Source organism: Mobula hypostoma, chromosome 16 (assembly GCF_963921235.1).
Source record: "Mobula hypostoma chromosome 16, sMobHyp1.1, whole genome shotgun sequence".
Classification (NCBI taxonomy): Eukaryota; Metazoa; Chordata; class Chondrichthyes; order Myliobatiformes; family Myliobatidae; genus Mobula; species Mobula hypostoma.
In genome coordinates this window covers 64,640,743-64,666,086 of record NC_086112.1, presented here as the reverse complement: position 1 = coordinate 64,666,086, position 25,344 = coordinate 64,640,743, and the positions used below count along the sequence as shown (strand labels likewise).

At 42.4% G+C, this 25,344-nt stretch overlaps 1 protein-coding gene across 1 annotated transcript in view; it reads left to right on the top strand.

The window, feature by feature from the left end:
• The first annotated feature begins 7,665 nt into the window (after positions 1-7,665).
• The window catches only part of LOC134357494 (sialidase-4-like), a 92,876-nt gene continuing 75,197 nt past the window's right edge, over positions 7,666-25,344 (top strand). The window contains exon 1 of the mRNA XM_063069119.1: positions 7,666-7,818. Within this exon, the coding sequence (XP_062925189.1) occupies positions 7,666-7,818 (153 nt within the window). The remainder of the gene's footprint in view (positions 7,819-25,344) is intronic.

Genomic DNA, 25,344 nt, shown 5'->3' with positions numbered 1-25,344 from the left:
AAGAGGCAGTCCAGCCTGTGCCAGCATTTCCAATCAACCCCGCTGCTTCACACTCACAGGCTTGCCATTTTCTTTTGATATTAAAACGATTAATCTTTCTTTCACTCATTGCATTTCTTGATCGCAACTAGCTCCTTAAATCTTATCACCTTAAAGATTATCTGTAAATACTGGAAATCTAAAGCAAACAGAAAATAGTGGGGAAAATCGGCATGTCAGGAGGCGCTTATAGAGAAAAAAACAGTCAAAATTCTGGGTCTGCGACCCTTTGTCAGAAGTGGAAAACAGAGATACGTTAGTTTTCAGTAGGAAAGGAATGTCTGTGATGGATGGGATGGATTGTAATGCCTTAATGACAAATATTACAACACATTATGTTTCTTGTTCTGTATAATGACAGAACACTGTTACAGCACAGGAACAGGCCTTTGGATCATGATGTGGCAATGTAATCTAGTAATTAAATGTCTAACTAAACTTATCCCTTCCACTTACACGATGTCCATATCCCTTCACTCCCTGCATATTCATCTTTTAAATTCCTCTCCCATATTTGTTTTTACTACCCCACATATCTGTGCATTCCAAGCACCCACCACTCTGTAAAAAGCACATCCCACATAATCACCTTTGAACTTGCCCCTCCCACCTTAAATGCATGCCCTCTAGTATTTGACATTTAGACTTTGGTAAAAATATATTGGCTGGTTATCACTGCCCCACATGATCTTCTCTCTCAGGTCTCCCTGCAACCTCTGCCACTTCAGAGAAAACAACCCAGGTGTATCCAAATCTTCTCATAACATGTGCGTTCTAATCCTGGTAAGCATTTTCTGCATCCTCTCCAAACCCTCAACATGCCTCCTGTAAGGGGGTGATCAGAACCGAATGCAATTCTCCAGATGCAGCCTAATCAGTTTTATAAGTCTGCAATATATCCTCCTGACTCTTAAGCTCAGTTCTCAACAAATAAAGATAAGCATGCTATGCACCTTCTCTCCCATGCTATCAGTCTATCAGTCTGCAGAGAGAAAGCAGGCAACTGCAGGAAACATAAAGTTGTGGTGGTAGGGGATTTTAATTTTCCACATATTGATTGGGTCTCCCATACTGTTAGGGGTCTAGATGGTTTAGAGTTTGTAAAATGTGTTCAGGAAAGCTTTCTAAATCAATATATAGAGGGACTAACTAGAGGGGATGCAATATTGGATCTCCTGTTAGGAAACGAGTTAGGACAAGTGACAGAAGTCTGTGTAGGGGAGCACTTTGGTTCCAGTGATCATAACACCATTAGTTTCAGCTTGATCATGGGCAAGGATAGATCTGGTCCTAGGGTTGAGGTTCTAAACTGGAAGAAGGCCAAATTTGAAGAAATGAGAAAGGATCTAAAAAGTGTGGATTGGAACAGGTTGTTCTCTGGCATGGATATGATCGGTAGGTGGGAAGCCTTCAAAGCAGAAATTTTGAGAGTGCAGAATTTGTATGTTCCTGTCAGGATGAATAGGAATAAGGAACCTTGGTTCTCAAGGGATATTGCAACTCTGATAAAGAAGAAGAGGGAGTTGTATGACGTGTATAGGAAGCAGGGAGTAAATAAGGTGCTTGAGGAGTATCAGAAGTGCAAGAAAATACTTAAGAAAGAAATCAGGAGGGCTAAAAGAAGACATGAGGTTGCCTTGGCAGTCAAAGTGAAGGATAATCCAAAGAGCTTTTATAGGTATATTAAGAGCAAAAGGATTGTAAGGGATAAAATTGGTCCTCTTGGAGATCAGAGTGGTCGGCTATGTGCGGAACCAAAGGAAATGGGGGAGATCTTAAATAGGTTTTTTGCGTCTGTGTTTACTAAGGAAACTGGTGTGAAGTCTATGGAATTAAGGGAAACAAGTAGTGAGATCATGGAAACTGTACAGATCGAAAAGGAGGAGGTCCTTGCTGTCTTGAGGAAAATTAAAGTGGGTAAATCCCCGGGACCTGACAGGGTGTTCCCTCGGACCTTGAAGGAGACTAGTGTTGAAATTGCAGGGGCTCTGGCTGAAATATTTAAAATGTCGCTGTCTACAGGTGAGGTGCCGGAGGATTGGAGAGTGGCTCATGTAGTTCCGTTGTTTATAAAAGGATCGAAAAGTAATCCGGGAAATTATAGGCCAGTAAGTTTAACGTTGGTAGTAGGTAAGTTATTGGAGGGAGTTATTGGGAGAGACAGAATCTACAAGCATTTGGATAGACAGGGACTTATTAGGGAGACTCAACATGGCTTTGTGCGTGGTAGGTCATGTTTGACCAATCTGTTGGAGTTTTTCGAGGTGGTTACCAGCAAAGTGGATGAAGGGAAGGCAGTGAATATTGTCTACATGGACTTCAGTAAGGCCTTTGACAAGGTCCCGCATGGGAGGTTAGTTAGGAAAATTCAGTCGCTAGGTATACATGGAGAGGTGGTAAATTGGATTAGACATTGGCTCGATGGAAGAAGCCAGAGAGTGGTGGTAGAGAATTGCTTCTCTGAGTGGAGGCCTGTGACTAGTGGTGTGCCACAGGGATCAGTGCTGGGTCCATTGTTATTTGTCATCTATATCAATGATCTGGATGATAATGTGGTAAATTGGATCAGCAAGTTTGCTGATGATACCAAGATTGGAGGTGTAGTAGACAGTGAGGAAGGTTTTCAGAGCCTGCAGAGGGACTTGGACCAGCTGGAAAAATGGGCTGAAAAATGGCAGATGGAGTTTAATACTGACAAGTGTGAGGTATTGCACGTTGGAAGGACAAACCAACGTAGAACATACAGGGTTAATGGTAAGGCACTGAGGAGTGCAGTGGAACAGAGGGATCTGGGAATACAGATACAAAATTCCCTAAAAGTGTCGTCACAGGTAGATAGGGTCGTAAAGAGAGCTTTTGGTACATTGGCCTTTATTAATCAAAGTATTGAGTATAAGAGCTGGAATGTTATGATGAGGTTGTATAAGGCATTGGTGAGGCCGAATCTGGAGTATTGTGTTCAGTTTTGGTCACCAAATTACAGGAAGGATATAAATAAGGTTGAAAGAGTGCAGAGAAGGTTTACAAGGATGTTGCCGGGACTTGAGAAACTCAGTTACAGAGAAAGGTTGAATAGGTTGGGACTTTATTCCCTGGAGCGTAGAAGAATGAGGGGAGATTTGATAGAGGTATATAAAATTATGATGGGTATAGATAGAATGAATGCAAGCAGGCTTTTTCCACTGAGGCAAGGGGAGAGAAAAACCAGAGGACATGGGTTTAGGGTGAGGGGGGAAAAGTTTAAAGGGAACATTAGGGGGGGCTTCTTCACACAGAGAGTGGTGGGAGTATGGAATGAGCTGCCAGACGAGGTGGTAAATGCGGGTTCTTTTTTAACATTTAAGAATAAATTGGACAGATACATGGATGGGAGGTGTATGGAGGGATATGGTCCGTGTGTAGGTCAGTGGGACTAGGCAGAAAATGGTTCGGCACAGCCAAGAAGGGCCAAAAGGCCTGTTTCTGTGCTGTAGTTTCTATGGTTTCTATGCAGTAACTTTCGGAGAGCTGTGGACTTGGACGCCCTGAGGTTCTCAAGTACGTCAACAGTATTAAGGTCTTGCCATTAACTATGTTTTACTGCTTTACAGATGGTCTACAAATATGCAACATCCCGTACGTTTGCCATTTCTCTACCCACATCTGTGTTAGGGATTATTCTGGAGTTAGAGTATTATGTGATGATAGCAGATATTAATAGAAACAAGAACCAGTCTTCAGTTGTTAATGTAGGCTGCAGGCAATGACCAATTTCCAGATAAAAGCACAGCGTTGTCTGCAGAGCACTGGATGCTGGCTTACAGCAGGGGGCAGGCTGCTCATGAAATATGAATTGCAAAGTGAAGACATTCTCATCTGCATCAGCTGAATGTATCAAACCAGGCAACATAGCTAAGTTATTTTGCACCATTGTGGCTGAGTTCAAGGAAGCTGCAGATAAGACTGATTTTGTCACTTAAGACATCAAACATGGTCAAAGTTCAAAGTATGTTATCAAATTAAATATACTATGTGCAACCTTGTCTTCTTGCAGGCAACCACAAAACAAAGTAGAACCCAATACCAAAAGCCCGTACAACAAAGACCATCAAACGCTCAATGATTTACAAAGGAGCATATCATGCAAACAATGAAGAAGTGAACAAATATCATACAGAGCATGAACGGCAGAGGTGCTGAAAGTCAGTCCACAGCCACGGAGGCCAGTGCCGCGATGTAGCCAGTCCAGGAGTCCGATGGCTGCAGAGTCAATTCAGTACAAAGGTGAGTAAACCTCGCAAAGTAGTAACTCATTTGCTCTCAGCCTTGACGCCTAGATCTTTTTAATTTGGCTCGATATTTAAGTTGGCAAAATATCCATTCGTTTTCCGCTCTTGGGCTCGGGCGGCGGTCCAGCCCCAAGTTTGGACAGCAGCAGCCACCTGGTTGTACCTGTATTCTCCAGAGTCCAGTTCACTGAATTCTTCAGGATACTGCAAAAACACCAGGTCATATAGACAGTTCAAAAGCACAACTCCCAAAGGGAAATTACAGGCTGTGAATTGCAGTGATCAGAGTACTGTACATAAAAAATGTAATTATTAGAGCCACTGGTATAGCTGATGAATGGGGTATTTGTGCCCTCACAGCATTATTTATGGGTGTCTGCGATCTCTGTCCACAGAAGTTTTAAAGCATGTGTGAATCACTTTGTCCCAGCAAAGGTCTTTGAACATTCATGAAATGGCGGAGCAGACTCAATGAGCTGAACGGCCTAATATTGCTCCTACGTCCTGTGGTCTTATAATTCATAGGAAGCAACTTCAGCCCAAACGATTAAAATAAACAATGTCATTGTAACTATTAAAATTGTATTGAATCACCTATTGTTACCTTTGACTTTGGGAGTTTGGGGGACTCTACCGAGAGGGTCTCCAGGAGAATGCTTGCTTGATGTGATGACTAAAAACCTTTATATCACCGGCTTCAGTGTCTCTTTAGTGACTTAGATCACAGCCACATTTCATATCAGCAGCTGGGAAAAAGGAAGTGAGGGATATACCTGAAAGAACTGGTGATTAACGATTAACAGTTAAATTATTACAAAATTTCACCTAATTTAATATTGTGTAAATTACATTACATTGGATGACTCACCAATGATATGGTACCAGACAGTAATGAGCTTTCATTACTCCAACTTACCAGGGGTATTTTCTATTTACAGTGAAAGGAACTGAGTAAATGTTGAACAGAATGGACATAATAATGGAGAACCAAGAACAATCATGGAAGACCAAAAATAAATGTGAATCTCAGTTTAAAAAAAAATGCTGGCTGGTGATGTAGTGGCATCTGCACCGGACTTTGAGGTGAGTGGTCCTGGGTTCGAATACAGCTGGCTCCTTGTAAGGTTCCATTTGTGCTGGATGAGTTTCGAGCTAACAACTAGGCCTTTAAAAATCCGACAAGTGCTAAAGAAATGGCAAGTTTGCTGCCTCAGGCACCACAAAGACGAGGAGAGGAACAAAACAAAAAAAATAAAAATCCCACTAAAATAATGATGGAAATGATGGGAAAAGGTACAAACATCTTGTACCCATCTTCACTGCAGCAGAAATGGAGAGGATAAAAATTAATAAGTAGGGAATTTAGAATAATTAATATACTAATGAGAAAGCAAAGGGATTAAAACAGATTAGTCTGCATTCTGAAATTTTAAAAGAGATGGCTGACGAGGTGATGTACGTTTGTACATCCTTTACTTCCAGGATTGCCCAGATTTTTTGGAATAGTTCCAGCAGACTGGAAAGTAGCAAAACCATTCTCGTTTAGGAAGAGGGAGCAGATACACAGAGAACTATGGATTGGTTTACTCAGATAGGTTGTGGACAAAATGCTGTAACCAATTATTAAACCCTGAGAAAACCAAAATCAGAATTAACAAGGTTTTTGAAGGGAAAATCAGTTCAGAAGGGAACCAACGAATGAGGATTTATTTTTGGTCTTGGTCCTCCATTATTATGTACATCTCTTTCGATATATGTCCAACACCTTTTACCTTAAATGAGGTAAAGGATTTTCAAAAGGCACTTGATAAGGTATTACAAAACACAGTTAATACAAAATAACAGTTCACAAATATGGATGGAAGGTTGTTTGAACAGGACCAAGAGAAGGAATGAACAAATTGGTGTCATTTTGGCAGGATATTTACAAGAGGAGTGCTGTAGAAATCAGAACAGAGTCTTCTGGTAGATGAAAAGACAGAATTCATTTATCCAGGATTTCTGCTGATGCAAAGCTATATGGTAAAGTGAGCTGTAAACATGACAAAGGATACAAAAACCCTACACAAGATATAAACTGACAGACAGGAAGGTTATGTCCAAGGTACTGATAAAGGGGCTTGGCCTGAAACATCAACTGTTTACTCCTTTGCATAAATGCTGTCTGACCTGCTGAGTCGTGTGTGTGTGTGTGTGTGTTACTACAAACAGTGCAATTTTGCAGCAATATAGAAGTTGTACCTGGTCAGATTGAAAAGAAACAACAGACAGATCTCGTCAACCTGTCCAGACAAGAGCTGACACCAGATTCAGAGTTATGTCCAGATTCAGAATTGAAATTATTAAAATACTGTAGAAACAACAAAGTTCATGACATGTGCTGGTGATATTAAACCTGATTCTGGCTGAAGGTAAATTAGTGAAGATTGTCAGAGTACAAAAGCTACAGCATTACACAGAGGGTTTTCTAACCCTATATTCCTGTCCTATAAAAGGCTTTTGTATTTTCTTGTAATATTTTATACTATTTGCAATACTCTACCTTATATTAGTTGTTGAGTTCCTTAGTTTCGGAGTATTGCTGCTGTTGATGAGACATAATTCACCCTGGACAGACTCAGAGCTCAGCACAGGTAGTACGGCATCAGGATAAATGACATATGGAGCACAGGACAGATTGTACAGGTCAACATTTGGGCAGAAAGAACCAGAGCGGAGAGAGCTGGTGTAGGGAGAGTGGATAAGGTGAGGGTAGGAGGACCCTTACATCACAGAGAGAGAGAGCCAGGGAGGGGAGCGTAGAGAAAGCAACAGTGGGACAGGGAAGCATCGCGTCAGTGAGGTCAGCACAGAGGCAATGAAGGCAGGACTGCGGAAGACAGAGAAAGAGTGGGAGAGAATTAGGCAGAGCAGAGAGAAAAAGGGTAGAGGGATGGAGGAGACAGAGGGAGCATTTCAGAGACAACTGGGCAAAACAAGGCAAAGTAGCCAGGGCACAGCAGGTCAGAGAAAGCCGAGGCAGGGGCAACAAGCCCTCCTCTCACTGGGCCACCGATCTTACACCCTGCCCCAGTCTGGGACTGGCTGAGGTCCAACAACTGATAGCCGACGTGACCTGGACCATTCGCTGACGATCAGTCGGCAATGAAATGAGATGGTGCATTCAATAATTGCAACAACCTGGATTTTACTTTAATTGTTATAGGCTTTTATTGGACAGACTACTGACGAGAAAAAAATGTGCCTATTTGTCTGGTGTTCTCAGGAAGTTGATTTTTTTTTATATAACTACTATGTCCCAGCTTTCTACCAAGAATGGCTACTTTGCATACAGCTGAGCTGTTTGAGAACGACGGTGATGGAGGATATTGAACTTCTGCACTCCCCCACATCCCAGACTCAGAACCTACTTTTGGCTTTTGCAGAGAGAAGACTCGGCTCCAGAGGTGAAAATGCTAATATGTTTTACCTGCTTAGGGGCACGTACGTCAAATCTTCAAGGAGTTTTCAGGTAAGCTGAAAGTGAAACTCTCAACAGCTTAAGAGTATGTGATTCATAAAAATGTGATTTATGCACAAGGTGTGACTGTGTTTTCCATATTTTGAAGGATGAATGAAATAGAAAAGTTTTGCCCATGCTGAGCAAATTGTTCATACCAGTATGGTCACAATGACTGAATATAGGGCACTAAAGGTCAAAGTAACTCACTCAGAATCACTTTCTTTGTAAATATCAATGAGCCACATGGTGGTCTTGTGGTTTAGCAATTGCTGCCAATAGCACATCATAAAAGAGCAGCTCAGAGTCTGTGCTCTCTGTAGCAGGTAATTCACTTCCATATTTCTCCACAGGCTTGCTGCCATCTAGAGGGAGAGTCAGACGTGTGAAGGAAAATTCTCCACTTGCCTGAACTGGGAGTCACAAGTAAGAAACTCTATTTAATTTTGGAGAACAGATACTTCTTAACATCAAATCTGACTCCTTAATCACGCATCACTATTGTGGCTGCAGTGTGTGTTGTCTATTTCATGTCATTAAGTGGTGCTGAATGGGAAATCTCTATTCCTCAGTACCTGTTCTGAAAGTACCTCAAAGCTTATTAAAGATAAACCATCCCAACCATGTTATTTTTATTTAGCGATACTGTGTGATACGGGTCCTCCTGGCCCACTGGGCCACACCACCCAGCAACCCACCTATTTAACCCTAGCCTAATCACAGGACAAATTATAATGACCAATTATCCTACTGTAGCTCCCCCGCACCCCACTGGGCCCATATGCAGACGTGGTTCGTCAGCGGGCTCTACTGACAGCCTCATGACTCAGCGATGAGAAGGCCACCTTTCACAAACAATACACGACTCGGGTCGCTATGATTTGGGGTTCAACAGAAGGGGAATGTCATGATGTTCCGATTAAAGAAATCTCGATTTGAGCGGATGCTGTGTAAATACTGCCCATACACAGTTATTGGTCGGCAAGATAAAACAGATCGTACACCGCATAAAATTATAAAGGAAGTATACTTACTATTTTCAGCTTTACCAAACAGTTAGTAGGAAAGAGAAAAGAAAAAAAACAATAAATAAAAGGGCCCATTGGGGTTAAACCAGTCCAATGTGCACAGAAAACTGGAGCTCATCCTGGAGTTGTCTTTTACTCAAGCTCGGGACCCACAGTCAACGTGAAAGCACACACCCCATTCCGAACCTCACTCGAAATGCATCTTGAACAAACAGGCTGTCTCTCAGGAGTGTTGTCCCTTCCTTGGTGCCTTTCATCTGCACAAAGCACTTCTTGCAACAGGGATGCTCCTTCCCACAGAATCCTCAGGCATCTTCCACCACCAACTTCTTTCCACCCTGCTCTCTGTAGAACTTTCTCCCAATTCCACCATCCTGATTGGCTGACACAACATTCCCAAGTTGAACAGCAGGGCTTCTTATCTTAGCCAAAACCAAAACATTCTACCAACAGGACACACTGCTTTTGCAGAAAACTTCTAAAATGAAATACCTAGAGTGTTGCAGTAGAAATCATAACCAGGGCATTACACTCTCCCCCCACCAAAAGTAGTCATCTCCTCATGACTTTGGATCTCATTAAACCATTATTAATAACACAGCGTTCAAATGAATTTTGTGATTTCAAAATCCTCAATCCATTTGTAAATGGAAGTAGCATATCTCACCATGGGAATGGACACAACACTCTGTCTCCCAGGTGCATCCTCTGACAGCCTAGCTAGAGCTTTCCCTACTCTCTGAGACCTCCTTATCCCATCTTCAGCTTCTCCAGCTTCAACTGCTTCTTGTGACCCTTCCTGTCTATGCTCGTGCTTCCCGATGGCTCAGGTCCTCTTGCTCCATGTCTGTCTATGCTCGTGCCTCCCGATGGCTCAGGTCCCCTTGCTCCATGACTGAACTTGGCTTCCTTCAGTTTAAGCGGGTGCTGCCGAACCTCTTCAACCTCCAATGGTTCTAACCGGTGAGACCTCACTCATAAAGTGGGGGGTGGTCCTCGGTCACTCTAGAAGTGTGGCAAGTGCTTTTGGAGCAACCAACATCAGACTCGTCAGTAAAAAAGACATCTTCGTGTTTCAACATAGTCTCAATTGGTCTCCTTTTCCATTCTGCAGGCATCAGTGAGTCTCCAAAGTTGCATGACTTCAACGTCGACTTCCTTGATCCAGGAAACAGCTTCTCTTCTGTTTCCCCCGAATACTAGACACTACTGTTTCAGGAAAAAGAGAGACAATTGGCATTCCACGTCTGAGGGTCACGTCTCTTTTTTGAGGCATTCCTGGTGATCACTGTCATCCTGTTTGCATAGATAGCCCAAGATTTCTGCCATTTAGGTCTCACCAGCACTCCTGCAGGGAAGCATCACTCTTCTTCCTGATCTTCAAGAGCATCCATCTGAATGAACGAGGAATTTGGGTTCCCGTCACACTAGCTACTCCTCCAGGACATAACATGACAAGTTTAGACTGGGTGTACCACATAGTTCCTCGTTACTACCCATCGTCCTGCTTAGGAGGAACTTGCATCTTCAGAATCAGAATCAAGTTCATTATCACCGGCATGTGACATGAAATTTGTTAACTTCGCAGCAACAATTCAATGTGATACATAATCTAGCAGAGAGAAAAAAAATAAAACCTAGTAATAAATAAACAAGTAAATCAATTACATATATTAAATAAATTATTAAAAATGTGCAAAAACAAAAATACTGTATACTGTATTAAAGAAAGTGAGGTAGTATCCAAAGCTTCAAAGTCCATTTAGGAATCGGATGGCAGAGGGGAAGAAGCTGTTCCTGAATCGCTGAGTGTGTGCCTTCAGGCTTCTGGATCTCCTATCTGATGGTAACAGTGAGAAAAGGGCATGCCCTGGATGCTGGAGGTCTTTAATAATGGACGCTGTTTTTCTGAGACACCGCTTCCTAAAGATGTCCTGGGAACTTTGTAGGCTAGTACCTTAGATGGAGTTGATTAGATTTACAACCTTCTGCAGCTTCTTTCGGTCCTATGCCGTAGCTCCCTCCTACCAGACAGTGATGCAGCCTGTCAGAATGCTCTCCACAGTACAACTGTAGAAGTTTTTGAGTGTATTTGTTGACATGCCAAATCTCTTCAAAATCCGAATAAAGTATAGCCACTGTCTTGCCTTCTTTATGACTACATCAATATGCTGGAACCAGGTAACCTGCTCAGAGATCTTAAGCAGCTCTGAACACAAGGTGAATGGACAAGGTTTTCAAAAAGTTCTCTCCATTTCTCTCCTTGCATGCTCCCACGAGCCTTCTCTCAATGGAAGTTCCCACAATAATAGAAGCTCCATGCTTTTCAAATGGATCCAGGCAGATCAACACTGGTCTGTCAATAGCCTCAGTTACTCCAACATCTGCTCCTGAAAACTCCAGATTCAATGACATGTAACCAGCTTACAGGTACCGTCAGAACTAAGCCCCCGAATCTCATGGGCACTGAGTGGTGTCAATGGTAAATGCATCAAATACCGGTTGTAAAAGGATCTATAAAGCAAAGTAACTTGAGAACCTCTGTCAAGTATGGCTCTAGCATAAACACCTTCAATCTGTATAGATACATCAGAGCCTGGTCCCACTAATCCTTCAGGAATAGTGTTCAGGAACACTTTAGTATTCCTCTTTGTTACAAGAGTCACCCCTTGTGTGCCCTGTAATACTAATCAGTGAGGCACAGAGAATCTGTATTTACCAGCAAGTAACTTTCATTGTTTCAACTAAAGACCCCATGGGTTCACAAACTAACCACCTGTGTGCACACTACTAGAATCCCTGAGCAAATGAAGGAGAAAATTTAGAGTAGGGTTTCATCTTCATGAATCCATACGCTTTTCCTTTGTCTCCTCAAATATACGTTGTAATAAAGCCCCAGATGGGAGGGGCTTCCCATAAGTTGAAACAAACCCTCTGGCGTCCCACAGAGGCAAATGATCTGTAAGGTTGTTACAAACGTTCATACCATCAGGGTGTACGAGTGACCCGAGTGGAAAACATTCTGGGTGGCTATCCACACATGCTGCAGGGGCTAATTCTGCCACATGTGTACTCGTGGTTTTGGGTAACTTTAAAGCTGTATTAGACCTTTCCTGGCCATGTTCACCCACCACATAGATGCCACACCCATTTCTCCCCTCACCACCCTGTACTGATGAGGGGCCATATACAAAAATTTTAAAATAGGGTTTTTCTTTCTCCTGTGTATCTTTACTCTCAGACATTACTTTATCTGATCTGCTTTCAGCCCATCCTTTTTTGTTTTGATACAGATGGCCCCTTGGGATCATCTGTTATCAGAACCTGACACTCATGTTCACTTCCTTAGTACCCAAGGTTATCGGCTAACATGGAGGTCATGCTTACTCGCTCTGCACTAATATTTCCCCCTTACAACAGCAATGTCCATCTTGTAATTCACTTTTGGCTTACTGACCCATCTTTAATCCTTCCATCTAGCAGTAATTGTATGGGGGTTTGTTCTGTCAATATTGTCAGTGGATTAATTCCCACTATGTAGGCAAAATGTTGTACTGCCCACAAAAATGTGTTTTTCACATACAGTATACCCCTGTTCTACTGGTGAGAGCAAGTGTGATGCATACGCTACTGGTCTTAACTTCTCATGTGTCTCCTGTAATAGCACTGCTGAGAGGGTGGTATCAGTTGTGGCTACCTCCAAGGAGAATGGATCATTTGGATTTGGGGTTTTTAGAGCCAGCACAGTGGCCAATGCTTGCTTCAGGTCTGTGAAGGCCTGCGTGTGTTCTGACTTCCATTCCCACACCACATTCTTTTTCAATAACTCCATTAAAGGAGCTGCCTTCGTGTAAAATCTATCAATGTGATCCATACAGTATCCTATTAGCCCCCGAAAGGACCTCAGCCCTTGCAGGTCTCTGCAAATAGGCAGTATCTCAACTACTTCTACTCTTTGCTTGTCAATTTCTCTTTTTCCCAGTGTCAAGATCATTCCCAAATAACTAACTTTGTTTCATCACCTGTGCTTTTTTAGGTTTCACCTTTAGTCCAAACATAAGTAGTAATTGGCACAGTTGTCAATACCTGATAATGTTCCTGCTTGGTTTCATCTGCAGAAGTAGATCACCTACGTCTTATACATAGCACTCCGGCTTTGAAAACCAATTTAACCCTTCCGATACGTGCTGGTGAAATATAGATAGGGAACTATGGAACCCCTGTGGCAGGAGAGTCCCTGTATGCTACTGTCCCTGAAAGGTAAATGCAAACTTGTATTGACACTCTCTTTCTAGTGGGATATGTCTCAAACTGTGAAGCACTGAGCTCTTTCATTCTGTTTGACCAGGGTTAGTTGCTGCAGTTGGGGTTGTTAATGGGGTTACTTTAGCTCTCGATAGTCTATTGTCAAAATCTAACTACCATCTGGTTTCATCACTGGTCATATGAGTGAGTTATTATTGTAGGCTACAGGCCTCAGTACCCCTTATTGTATCAAATTGTGTACAATATTATCTTACCTACACCTTCCTCTGCTTTTTTGGAAACCCTACAACACTATTGAATGCTCCAATGTAATGTCTCCTATTCTAACTTCCAATGGTACACTCACATGTCCCACTTGTGAATGTCCTGTGAATCCACTTAGGATAATTTTACCTTTTATCTTCCAATTTGTGTTATTTTTGTTCGTGGTACTGATGGTGGTTCGAGATCCTCCAGTGTCACATAAAAAGCTAACAGGGTGGCCTTTGACCCCACCATTCACTAGAGTTCTTCTGCTTTCATCCCACCTTGTGTCACACACCCTTGTTGATGCGGCCAGACACAGTCAGTGAAGCACAGGGTTCAATTCCCTGGATGATGGTATCTCCACCATGTTATTTTGTGGGCTCAGTCTTTCTGGCCCTTCCAAAGGCAAAAAATATTCCTCTTTCGTCGCCCACCCAGGGACGCCAATTCTATTACAAGAATCCTGTTACATGGATCACCCCTTGTACCCCTTGTAATGATGATCAGTCAGGCACAGAGAATCTGTATTTACCAACAAGTAACTTTTATTGTCTCAAATAAAAAGCACATGGATTCACAAACTAGCTACCTGTGAGCACCTCACTGAAATTCCTGACTCTCCATGAACAGGCAATGAAGAGAAAAGGTATTACCCTGGAAAGGAGTCTATGCTGGCCAGGTATTCCTCATGGTCCAGATCTTCATGTGTTCATGGGATTCTCCTTATCCACAATGCTTGGTCTCTGATTGCTGGAGAGTTATCGCCTCTACCTGCTTGGAGCTCCTGACTCTTATGTTGTCCATGATCAATTGAACTGATGGATCTCCATCCCATTGGCTCAAGGTCACCTGACCTAACTGGGTCACCTTCTTACTGGTTCTATTCCAGGGCTACAACCAACATTGTTTTATGGTTCTGTTCACCAGCTTTGTGTATTTGTGTCTTTCAACTCTGACTGGTCCAATTTATTTCAACTGGGCGACCAAGACAGCGTCTAACAAGATTACAGATCGCTTCTTTGGTAGGTCTGGTATTTTACATGATAAATAACTACTCATCAGAGAATGGTCTCAGGTTTAGCAGGTCATGACCCGAAGCTTCTTGTTCAATTGCTCTGATTAGGTTATCCCAGAGGAAGAATCAGTTCAGAATCTAGAAAATTGGGTGAAACAAAGATAACTGGTTTGTCTGCTTCCCCTGTCCTTGATTCATCAAATCCAATAATTGTAGACTGTAGTCCCTCCTGCCAAAGACTCCATCTTCTTGATCCAAAGATATTTATCAGAGGATCATTATCGTTTTCTCATTCAGCTGACTGCCCATAGGACTGGCATAGAATCTCAGTAGGTGTGCAACACTTACATTCTATATTAACATTTATTTACTAAATTTACCCATTTTATACCGACAAGCATCTCTACTGTTTCATGAAAGCAATATCCTTTATTTTTTCCATTATTTCAGCCTTACTCCTTCTTGGTTGATATACATGAAGCAATACAATTATCAAGGTACATAAAATTAGTGTTACAACAGCCTGTGATACTCTTCCGCAAGTCCAAAGCCGACTCCAAAAGCCCGGGTCTCTCAATATTTCATTTGCCTCACCAGCATGTGTTTTAATTACTTTAGTGTGATTAGTCCATTGATGGATTATCTCCCTTGCCTCCTCCACAACACATGTCCAGTCTGCAGTCAAGTGAGGAACTGATGGCAACTCAGTAACAACACAGTCCCACAGATACACATCTGTATCAGAGCATTGGATCTTGAAGTTCTCCTTTCTTACTGTATCTCCTGCTGGCTTAGGCAAAGTTTGCCATCCCAGTGGCCAGATCTAAAGTCACGTTCACCATGGCGACATTATGACTTTCCAAAGGGTATAGATCGAGATTCGAAAGACCTCCGCCTAATCAGAAATCTGTACTGGGAACAGACTGCCGCTGTAAGAATAGATGGAGAAGTGAGTCTGTTTATGAAAATCAAGAGAGGCATTAGACAAGGGTGTGTTTTCTCCCGTGATTTATTTAATGTGTACAGTGAAACGATATTACAAAAAATGAGAGACATCTTGGGAATCAAAGTTGGTGTTGAAAACATCAATAATTTCAGATATGCAGATGACACTGTGTTAATTGCAAGTACGGAGGAAGAACTACAAAACTCAATTGATATAATTGTTGAAGAAAGTGCAAAAATGGGTCTATCTATCAATTGCAAAAATACAGAATGTATGGTGATATCCAAAGAGAAGGAGAATCCTATCTGCAGGCTTAGAATAAATGGGGAAGACATAAAACAAGTAATGAACTTTTGCTACTTAGTTAGCTGGGTGACATCAGATGGCAGGTGCGACTTGGACATCAAAAGAGGAATAGGGATGGCAAAAGACACCTTTATGAGAATGAAGAGTATACTGACCAATACTAAACTAGGCATGACAACCCACTTCAGAGTACTGAAATGTTATGTTTATCCAGTTATGTTATATGGCTCAGAATGTTGGACAATATCTAGTAACATGAGGAAAGGAATTGTAGCAGCAGAGAGGTGGTTTTTGAGGAGGATGCAAAGAATATCATGGACAAAACAAATATCTGATGAGGATGTGATAAACAGAGCAAACACAAAAAGAGAAATAATTTATGAGCGCATGAAAAGGCGACGTAACTTCATTGGACGTGTGATTAGGAAAGTGGAGTTAGAATGCACTTGGTGAGGAAGATAAAGAATGGTAGGGTGAAGGAATGGTGGGTGACAAGTGAGGTGGAAAATCTTGTCAGCTGGAAGAAGGTAGCATACATGATGTTTTGGAAGCAAGGATCAGATGGGTCTATCGAGGAATATAGGATAGCAAGAAAGGAGCTTAAGAAGGGGCTGAGAAGAGCAAGAAGGAGGCATGACAAGGCCTTGGAGAAAGGTAAAGGAAAACCCCAAGGCATTCTTCAATTATGTGAAGAACAAGAGGATGACAGGAGTGAAGGTAGGATCGATTAGAGATAAAGGTGGGAAGATGTGCCTGAAGGCTGTGGAAGTGAGCAAGGTCCTCAATGAATACTCCTCTTCGGTATTCACCAATGAGAGGGAACTTGATGATGGTGAGGATAATATGAGTGAAGTTGATGTTCTGGAGCATGTTGATATTAAGGGAAAGGAGGTGTTGGAGTTGTTAAAATACATTAGGATGGATAAGTCCCCAGGGCCTGACAGAATATTCCCCAGGCTGCTCCACGAGGCACGGGAAGAGATTGCTGAGCCTCCGGCTAGGATCTTTATGTCCTCGTCCACGGGAATGGTACCGGAGGATTGGAGGGAGGCGAATGTTGACCCTTTGTTCAAAAAAGGTAGTAGGGATAGTCCGGGTAATTATAGACTAGTGAGCCTCACATCTGTGGTGGGAAAGCTGTTGGAAAAGATTCTTAGCAATAGGATCTATGGGCATTTAGAGAATCATGGTCTGACCAGGGACAGTCAACATGGCTTTGTGAAGGGCAGATTGTGTCTAACAAGCCTGATAGAGTTGTTTGAGGAGGTGACCAGGAATATAGATGAGAGTAGTGCAGTGGATGTGATCTACATGAATTTTAGTAAGGCATTTGACAAGGTTCCACACGGTAGGCTTATTCAGAAAATCAAAAGGCATGGGATCCAGGGAAGTTTGGCCAGGTGGATTCAGAATTGGCTTGCCTGCAGAAGGCAGAGTGTCATGGCGGAGGGAGTACATTCGGATTGGAGGGTTGTGACTAGTGGTGTCCCACAAGGATCAGCTCTGGGACCTCTACTTTTTGTGATTTTTATTAACGACCTGGATGTTGGGGTAGAAGGGTGGGTTGGCAAGTTTGCAGATGACACAAAGGTTGGTGGTGTTGTAGATAGTGTAGAGGATTGTCAAAGATTGCAGAGAGATACTGATAGGATGCAGATGTGGGCTGAGAAGTGGCAGATGGAGTTCAACCCGGAGAAGTGTAAGGTGGTATACTTTGGAAGGACAAACTCCAAGCCAGAGTACAAAGTAAATAGCAGGATACTTGGTAGTGTGGAGGAGCAGAGGGATCTGAGGGTACGTGTCCATAGATCCCTGAAAGTTGCCTCACAGGTAGATAGGGTAGTTAAGATAGCTTATGGGGTGTTAGCTTTCATAAGTCGAGGGATAGAGTTTAAGAGTCACGAGGTAATGATGAAGCTCTATAAAACTCTGGTTAGGCCACACTTGGAGTACTGTGTCCAGTTCTGGTCGCCTCACTATAGGAAGGATGTGGAAGCATTGGAAAAGGTACAGAGGAAATTTACCAGGATGCTGCCTGGTTTAGAGAGTATGCATTATGATCAGAGATTAAAGGAACTAGGTTTTTACTCTTTGGAGAGAAGGAGGATGAGAGGAGACATGATAGAAGTATACAAGATATTAAGAGGAATAGATAGAGTGGATAGCCAGCGCCTCTTCCCCAGGGCACCACTGCTCAATACAAGAGGACATGGCTTTAAGGTAAGGGGTGGGAAGATCAAGGGGGATATTAGAGGAAGGTTTTTTTACTCAGAGAGTGGTTGGTGCGTGGAATGCACTGCCTGAGTCAGTCGTGGAGGCAGATACACTAGTGAAATTTAAGAGACTACTAGACAGGTATATGGAGGAATTTAAGTTGGGAGGCAGGGTTTGAGGGTTGGCACAACATTGTGGGCTGAAGGGCCTGTACTATGCTGTACTATTCTATGTTTATGCACGGTAATTATGGGAAAGATTGAAAGGAAGAAAGCAAGAGGAAGACAAAGACAAATGATGATGGAGACAGCAGCCAGAGAACTGGAAATGAATACCAATGAATTGATCCACTTGACCCGAAACAGGAGTGTGTGGGCCATGGCAGTTAAAGTTCAAACTGGGCATGGCACCTGATGATGATGATGATGATGATGATAGTTTCCACCCTTTTCTATAACTTCTGTCCACTGTTGCTCTATGTCCGTCCCACGAATGTTTATTGTAAGAAAGACTGATTATTCACAGGCAAAATAGACAATGAACAATCCTCATTAGTACTGAAACCACAATTTGTAAGTTTCTACTTTGTCATTTCTTCCGGACAAGACCGGTGGTCTCCCCCTTGATGGAATACTGATTTTCTGTCCCTTTCCCAGTTGCATTCAAAACAATAGCATGTGTTGGTAGGTTTGTTAAGGATATCCATGTATTCTCTTGATATTTACCAATATTGTGAACACTGTTCGAAAGGTAGGTTGAACTATTTCCATGTTGGGGAATGTGGAACACAGCTCCTACATAAAACCTTCCATTACCATCAACACAGGTACCCAGTACTCTGTTGGTAATTGTAAGGTTTCTAATGTGACACAATGACACTCTTTTTCTAACCCATTCTTTTAGATGCTCATCTGCGACCCAAATTGGTACTTGATGTGCATCAAGTTGTAATAAATTACTGCTGTTCATGATAAGAAAACAACTAGTATATTTAGCACAGATCTCAGTTTTATGCATTTCCTTAGACATAAGGTCTATGCGTTCAATAATCAGATTTGTTGTATCTTGACAGGTTTTCAGAAATATTACCACATCCAGAGTTACCTGGGATGCATCTGGACTAATCTGATTAATTTGTACTTGACCATGATAATTTTCCACAGTAATATCCTCTAACACTAATCCCACCCCGTTTGTTATTACACAGGTTGTCATTGCATTTAGGCTCTGTTGTAGTTTCTGTCACTTGTCGGTGTGGACAGTGATTTTTCTATTAGTTTTGAAAACCTGGAAAAGGTCTGACCCCTGACAAAAACTCTTCTCCGTGTCCTTTAGTGCCTTCCCCATTCTACTCTCCCTGTGTACTACATCCCGCTGTGGAAAGTTTATAGTGAAGGAAGCAACGTTTGAAAAACGCTTGGGGTGGCCACCCAGGTGGATATTCCTCTTGTGTTGATCACTGCCCCACTCAATATTCACATGAGTGCGATCCCACAGAACTATAATCTTACCATTGCCATCAATATCTGAAGGCTGCTCAATAATTGGATCTACAGACTGACTTATGATTATCCCGTCTGGCACACTGAACAATGTCACTTGTAGAATTTTACTGCATATGAACAGTACCCTCTGGAATACCTAGGGTTTTGTCCATGTGTGTCAAGCCAGCTAGCCCAGTGTAATACAAATCTGAGTTCTCCATTTCTCCTTTGTTAGCCCGCATTAACCGTGTGTCCGTTTACAAGAGTTGTGTTTAGTCACTGACTGTTCTCCAAGTAACGACATCACTGTTGATACGTTTGTACACTCTAATGGCTCTGTAGCAAAACTGACCATGGTCCCAGTCATGGTTAATCCATCACAATAAAATACATTATTCTCTTCATATTAAATTAAACTTGTAACACACAATGGTAATTTCTGCTCTTATGTTCTGTTTAAATCTTGAATTATTTTAGTCCATATTTTCTATTTGTTATTCAAGACCATCCAATCTTTGGCTTCAACGTGTCCATTTTTCCTCAGCCAAATTTGTTTCGGCTCAGGGAGAGACAACCACTGGCATACTTTCATTTTCTTTTGATTTTTTTTGACAGATCTTCCCTGGTTCTCAGGATGAGGGAACTGAAAATTTCCCCCTGATAGGACCTGTCCCCATCTTCTTGGAACAGTTGTTCCATCCTCAAGTCTCCCAAATTAGGGCCATCATGTACATCAATTGTTATGTGCCAATGGTGATCATATTCCTGTTTCTGCCCCAGCAATTTCGGCTGGTTGATATGGTAACACCCACTTCTATCAGGAGAAATCAGTACTTTGTACACTGAAGGACTTGCTTTGTCTATAATATCACAGAGTCCTGCAAACTTTGGATTTCTAAATGAGGTGGGTTGGTGTATTCTAATCATCACTGTTTGTCTTTGTCGTAATTCTACAGGACTGACTTTTGATCAGAGTAGACTTTGTTCTGTTGTTTCTTCTTTCCTATTTGGTGGGCTGCCACATAATTGGCCTCTTTCACCCATTGTTGTACCCTCTTTTCAGACACAATCCCATCCATTTTGAGGTCTAATAGTTCTAATCCCAACAACATCTCTAATTTTCTCATGTTTCTTACGGTCATGAGTTTACAAGGGGTGTAACCTGTTGAAGATGCCACTGTATTCCTTAATATCATCAAGACATAAGGCAAAACTACCTTCCATGTTCTTCCAGGTAATTGCACCATTTTTGAAATCATATTTTTTAGTGTTCGATTCATTCTTTCCACAATTTCACTCAACTGTGGTCTGTAGGCTAAATGAAATCTCTGATTGATCCCTAAAAGTGCCATGACATCTTGCATTATCTGGGCTGTGAAATATGTGGCATGATCCTTTTCGATAGTCTATGGTAGTCCCCAGCGAGGGAATATCCTTTGCAAAGTAATTTTAGCTGTGGCCTTTGCTGTGTTTGTCTTAGCCGGGAAAGGTTCATAAAGGTATCTATTACATAGAACATAGAATAGTACAACACAGTACAAGCCCTTTGGCCCACAATGTTGTGCCGACCCTCAAACCCTGCCTCTCATATAATCCCCCGCCTTAAATTCCTCCATATACCTGTCTAGTAGTCTCTTAATATTTGTACCCTCCAGGGACCAACATAAGCTATCTGCAGTTTAGTCCAAGGTCCTTCCAGATGTCTGGTATGTTGAAGAGCTCCTTTCTTTACATTCCTCTCAGGATTATATTCTGCACAGATCAAGCCATTTTTGACAGAATACTCCACATCATCCTTCATCTTACATCACCAGCCCACTTCCTTGATCCTTTGCAGGGTGCTTTCGCTGTCCACGTGTCTGCATAGATCAAGATCATCTGGATTCTTCCTCCCTCCAGAACCACAAGCTTTCCTTCAGAAAGGACAACTCCATCTTTGACAAACACTCCCTTGTGCTCTTTGCATTTTTCAGACTCTGCTCCTTGTATTACTTGTTAGAATTCTTTATCTTTTTTTCTGCTCCTCTGTTAATTCCACAATCTTAATCTGTTGTTCCTACTGTCTCCTAATCTCCCCAGTCTGTGTCTGCCATGCCTGCCCAAATTAAGTACCTTGCTTTGCCAGTTCATCAGCCTTTTCATTTCCCTCAGTAGATCATTTAGAGCGGGTTTTCACATTTATGATTCCATATTCTTTTCCCTATTCCTCCTCAAATATACATTATAATAAAGCAGCAGATGGGAGGGGCTTCCCTTTAGTTGAGACAAACCCTCTGGCGTCCCACAGAGGCAAATGTTCTGTAAGGTTGTTACAAACGTTCATACCATCAGGGTGTACGAGTGACCCGGGTGGAAAACATTCTGGGTGGCTATTCACACATGCTGCAGGGGCTAATTCTGCCACATGTGTACTCGTGGTTTTGGGTAACTTCAAAGCTGTATTATACCTTTCCTGGCCATGTTCACCCACTACATAGATGCCACACCCATTTCTCCCCTCACCACCCTGTACTGATGAGGGGCCATATACAAAAATTTTAAAATAGGGTTTTTCTTTCTCCTGTGTATCTTTACTCTCAGACATTACTTTATCTGATCTGCTTTCAGCCCATCCTTTTTTGTTTTGATACAGATGGCCCCTTGGGATCATCTGTTATCAGAACCTGACACTCATGTTCACTTCCTTAGTACCCAAGGTTATCGGCTAACATGGAGGTCATGCTTACTCGCTCTGCACTAATATTTCCCCCTTACAACAGCAATGTCCATCTTGTAATTCACTTTTGGCTTACTGACCCATCTTTAATCCTTCCATCTAGCAGTAATTGTATGGGGGTTTGTTCTGTCAATATTGTCAGTGGATTAATTCCCACTATGTAGGCAAAATGTTGTACTGCCCACAAAAATGTGTTTTTCACATACAGTATACCCCTGTTCTACTGGTGAGAGCAAGTGTGATGCATACGCTACTGGTCTTAACTTTCCATGTGTCTCCTGTAATAGCACTGCTGAGAGGCTGGTATCAGTTGTGGCCACCTCCAAGGAGAATAGATCATTTGGATTTGGGGTTTTTAGAGCCGGCGCAGTGGCCAATGATTGCTTCAGATCTGCGATGGCCTGCGTGTGCTCTGATTTCCATTGCCACGCCACATTCTTTTTCAGTAACTCCATTAAAGGAGCTGCTTTTGTGTAAAATCCATCAATGTGATCCGTACAATATCCTATTAGCCCCCAAAAGGACCTCAGCTCTTTCAGGTCTCTGCAAATAGGAATTTTCTAAACTACCTCTATTCTTTGCTTGTCAGTTTCCCTTTTTCCCAGTGTCAAGATCATTCTCAAATAACCAACTTTGTGTTTCATCAGCTATACTTTTTTAAGGTTCACCTTTAGTCCCAATGTAAGTAATAATTCGAACAGTTCTTTCAATAGCTAATAATGTTCCTGCTGGTTTCAGCCTGCCGAAGTAGATCATCTACATCTTATACCAAGCACCCTTCCGCAGGCACTGGTGAAATATAGATGGGGAACTATGGAACCGCTGTGGCAGGACAGTCCCCATGTACTACTGTCCCTGGAAGGTAAATGCAAACTTGTATTGGCACTTTGATAGACCTAAGTCAATTATTTATGTCTAAAACTGAGAACCATTGAGCTCTTTCCTTCTGTTTGATCAGGGTAAGTTGCTACAGTTGGGGTTGTTAATGGGGTTACTCAATAGTCTATTGTCAATCTCCAACTACCATCTGGTTTCCTCACTGGTCATATGGGTGAGTTATTATTGTAGGCTACAGGCTCAGTACCCCTTGTTGTACCAAACTCTGTATTACCTTACCTACATCTTTCTCTGCTTCCTTGGGAAACCCACACTGCTTCTGTGGTTTGTGGCCTGGACCTTGTTTGCACACACTGCCAGCCATCTTTCCACCGTCATGCTTGTGTCTTGTAAATGCCCGAGTTCTGTGCAATAATTTGCTGCACTTTCTGGTCACTCTTCACCTCCTCCGGTTTAATCCACATTTCACCAATTATGCATATCCTATCCTGATATTCTCCTGCTGGGATCTACATGTGTATGTTATTCATGCCTGGTGGCATCTGCCAAATTATACAACTAACTGGGCCAAAACAAAGCCCCACAATGGCTATATAATCATTCCCCAGTATATGTTCCTGCTCCCTGGGTAACTCCACTAACACTACTGAATGTTCCAGTGCTATGTCTCCTATTCTAACTTCCAATGGTACACTCACATGTCCCACTTGTGAACGTCCTGTGAATCCATTTAGGAGAATTTTACCTTTTATCTTCCAATTTGTGTTATTTTTGTTAATGGTGTTGATGGTGGTTCGAGATCCTCCAGTGTCACATAAAAAGATAATAGGATAGTCTCCAACCCTTCCACTCACTAGAGGTCTTCTGGTTTCATCCCACTTTGTGTCACACACCCATGTTGGTGCGGCCAGACACTGTCATTGAAGCTCAGGGTACAATTCCCTGGAAGGCTGTGTCTCCACAATTTTATTTTGTGGGCTCAGTCTTTTTGGCCCTTCGAAGGGCAAACTGTCTTGCTCTTTTGTGTTCTCTTTTAACCTCTCTCGCTTGACTTCAGCTTTTTGCTGATATTCTGGGATTCCCTGTTGTAAGCTATCTCACTTGGCTTCTGATTTATGTCGAAATTTGTTTTCTGTTTCTAATCTGTGCCATTCTGCCTTAGCATTCTGTCGTAATTCTATCAAATGCACAATTGAACATGCAACTGCTACAGGTTTTTGTAATTGTTTAAACGTCCTGCCTGACAGCTTCCCTTGGGCAATTTTCCAATGGATATCTCCAGCAGTTTTCCCGTCACAGCCAGGGTGACGGACAAATGCTGCATATTGCAGCCACTTCCCCAATACACCTTTCTGGAGGTATACCCTCTAATCAAAGCAATGTAAGTCCTTCGGACTTGCAGAATTTCCTGAATTCTTCATCCTGGGATAGTAACTGCTAACTACCCAGCCCCAGATCTCTCTGTACCTCACCCACATGATCCACCTTGAGTCTCCGGCTGAATTATCCTCGAGCCCACCCAGAGGTGCCAATTCTAATACAAGAATTCTGTTACAAGGATCACCTCTTGTACCATTATAATAATTATTAGCGAGGCACAGAGAGTTTGTATTTACCCACAAGGACCATTAATTGTTTCAACTAAAAAGCCGGTCTGTACAGAATCTAACTATCTGTGTGCACACACAATAGAATTCCTGACCCTCCAAGAACAGTCAATGAAGAGAAAATGTACTACCCTGGAAATTAGTCTATGTTTGTCAGGCATTCCTCGTGGTCCTGATTCCCAAGTGTTTGTGAAGTTCTCCTTCTCCATGATGGTTGGTCTCTGGTTGCAGGAGCATTATCGTCCTTACCTACTTGGGGGTCTTACCAATTGAATGGGTGGATCTCCATCCCATTGGCTCAAGGTTACGTGACCCACCTGGGTCACCTTCTTACTGGTTCTAGTCCAGGGCTACAACCAACTGTTCCTGAATCACTGACTGTGTGCCTTCAGGCTTCTGTATCTCCTACCTGATGGTAACAGTGAGAAAAGGGCATGCCCTGGGTGCTGGAGGTCGTTAATAATGGATGCTGCCTTTCTGAGACACCGCTTCCTAAAGATGCCCTGGGTACTTTGTAGGCTAGTGCTCAAGATGGAGCTGACTAGATTTACAAACCTCTGCAGCTCTTTCGGTCCTGTGCAGTAGCTCCCCCATACCAGACAGTGATGCAGCCTGTCAGAATGCTCTCTCCCTGAGCATAAAAAGGAGAAAATTTAGAGTGGGGTTTCATCTTCATGAATCCATATGCTTTTCCTTTGTCTCCTCAAATATACGTTGTAATAAACCCCCAGATGGGAGGGGATTCCCATTAGTTGAAACAAACCCTCTGGCGTCCCACAGAGGCAAATGATCTGTAAGGTTGTTAAAAACGTTCATACCATCAGAGTGTATGGGTGACCCAGGCAGAAAACATTCTGGGTGGCTATCCACACA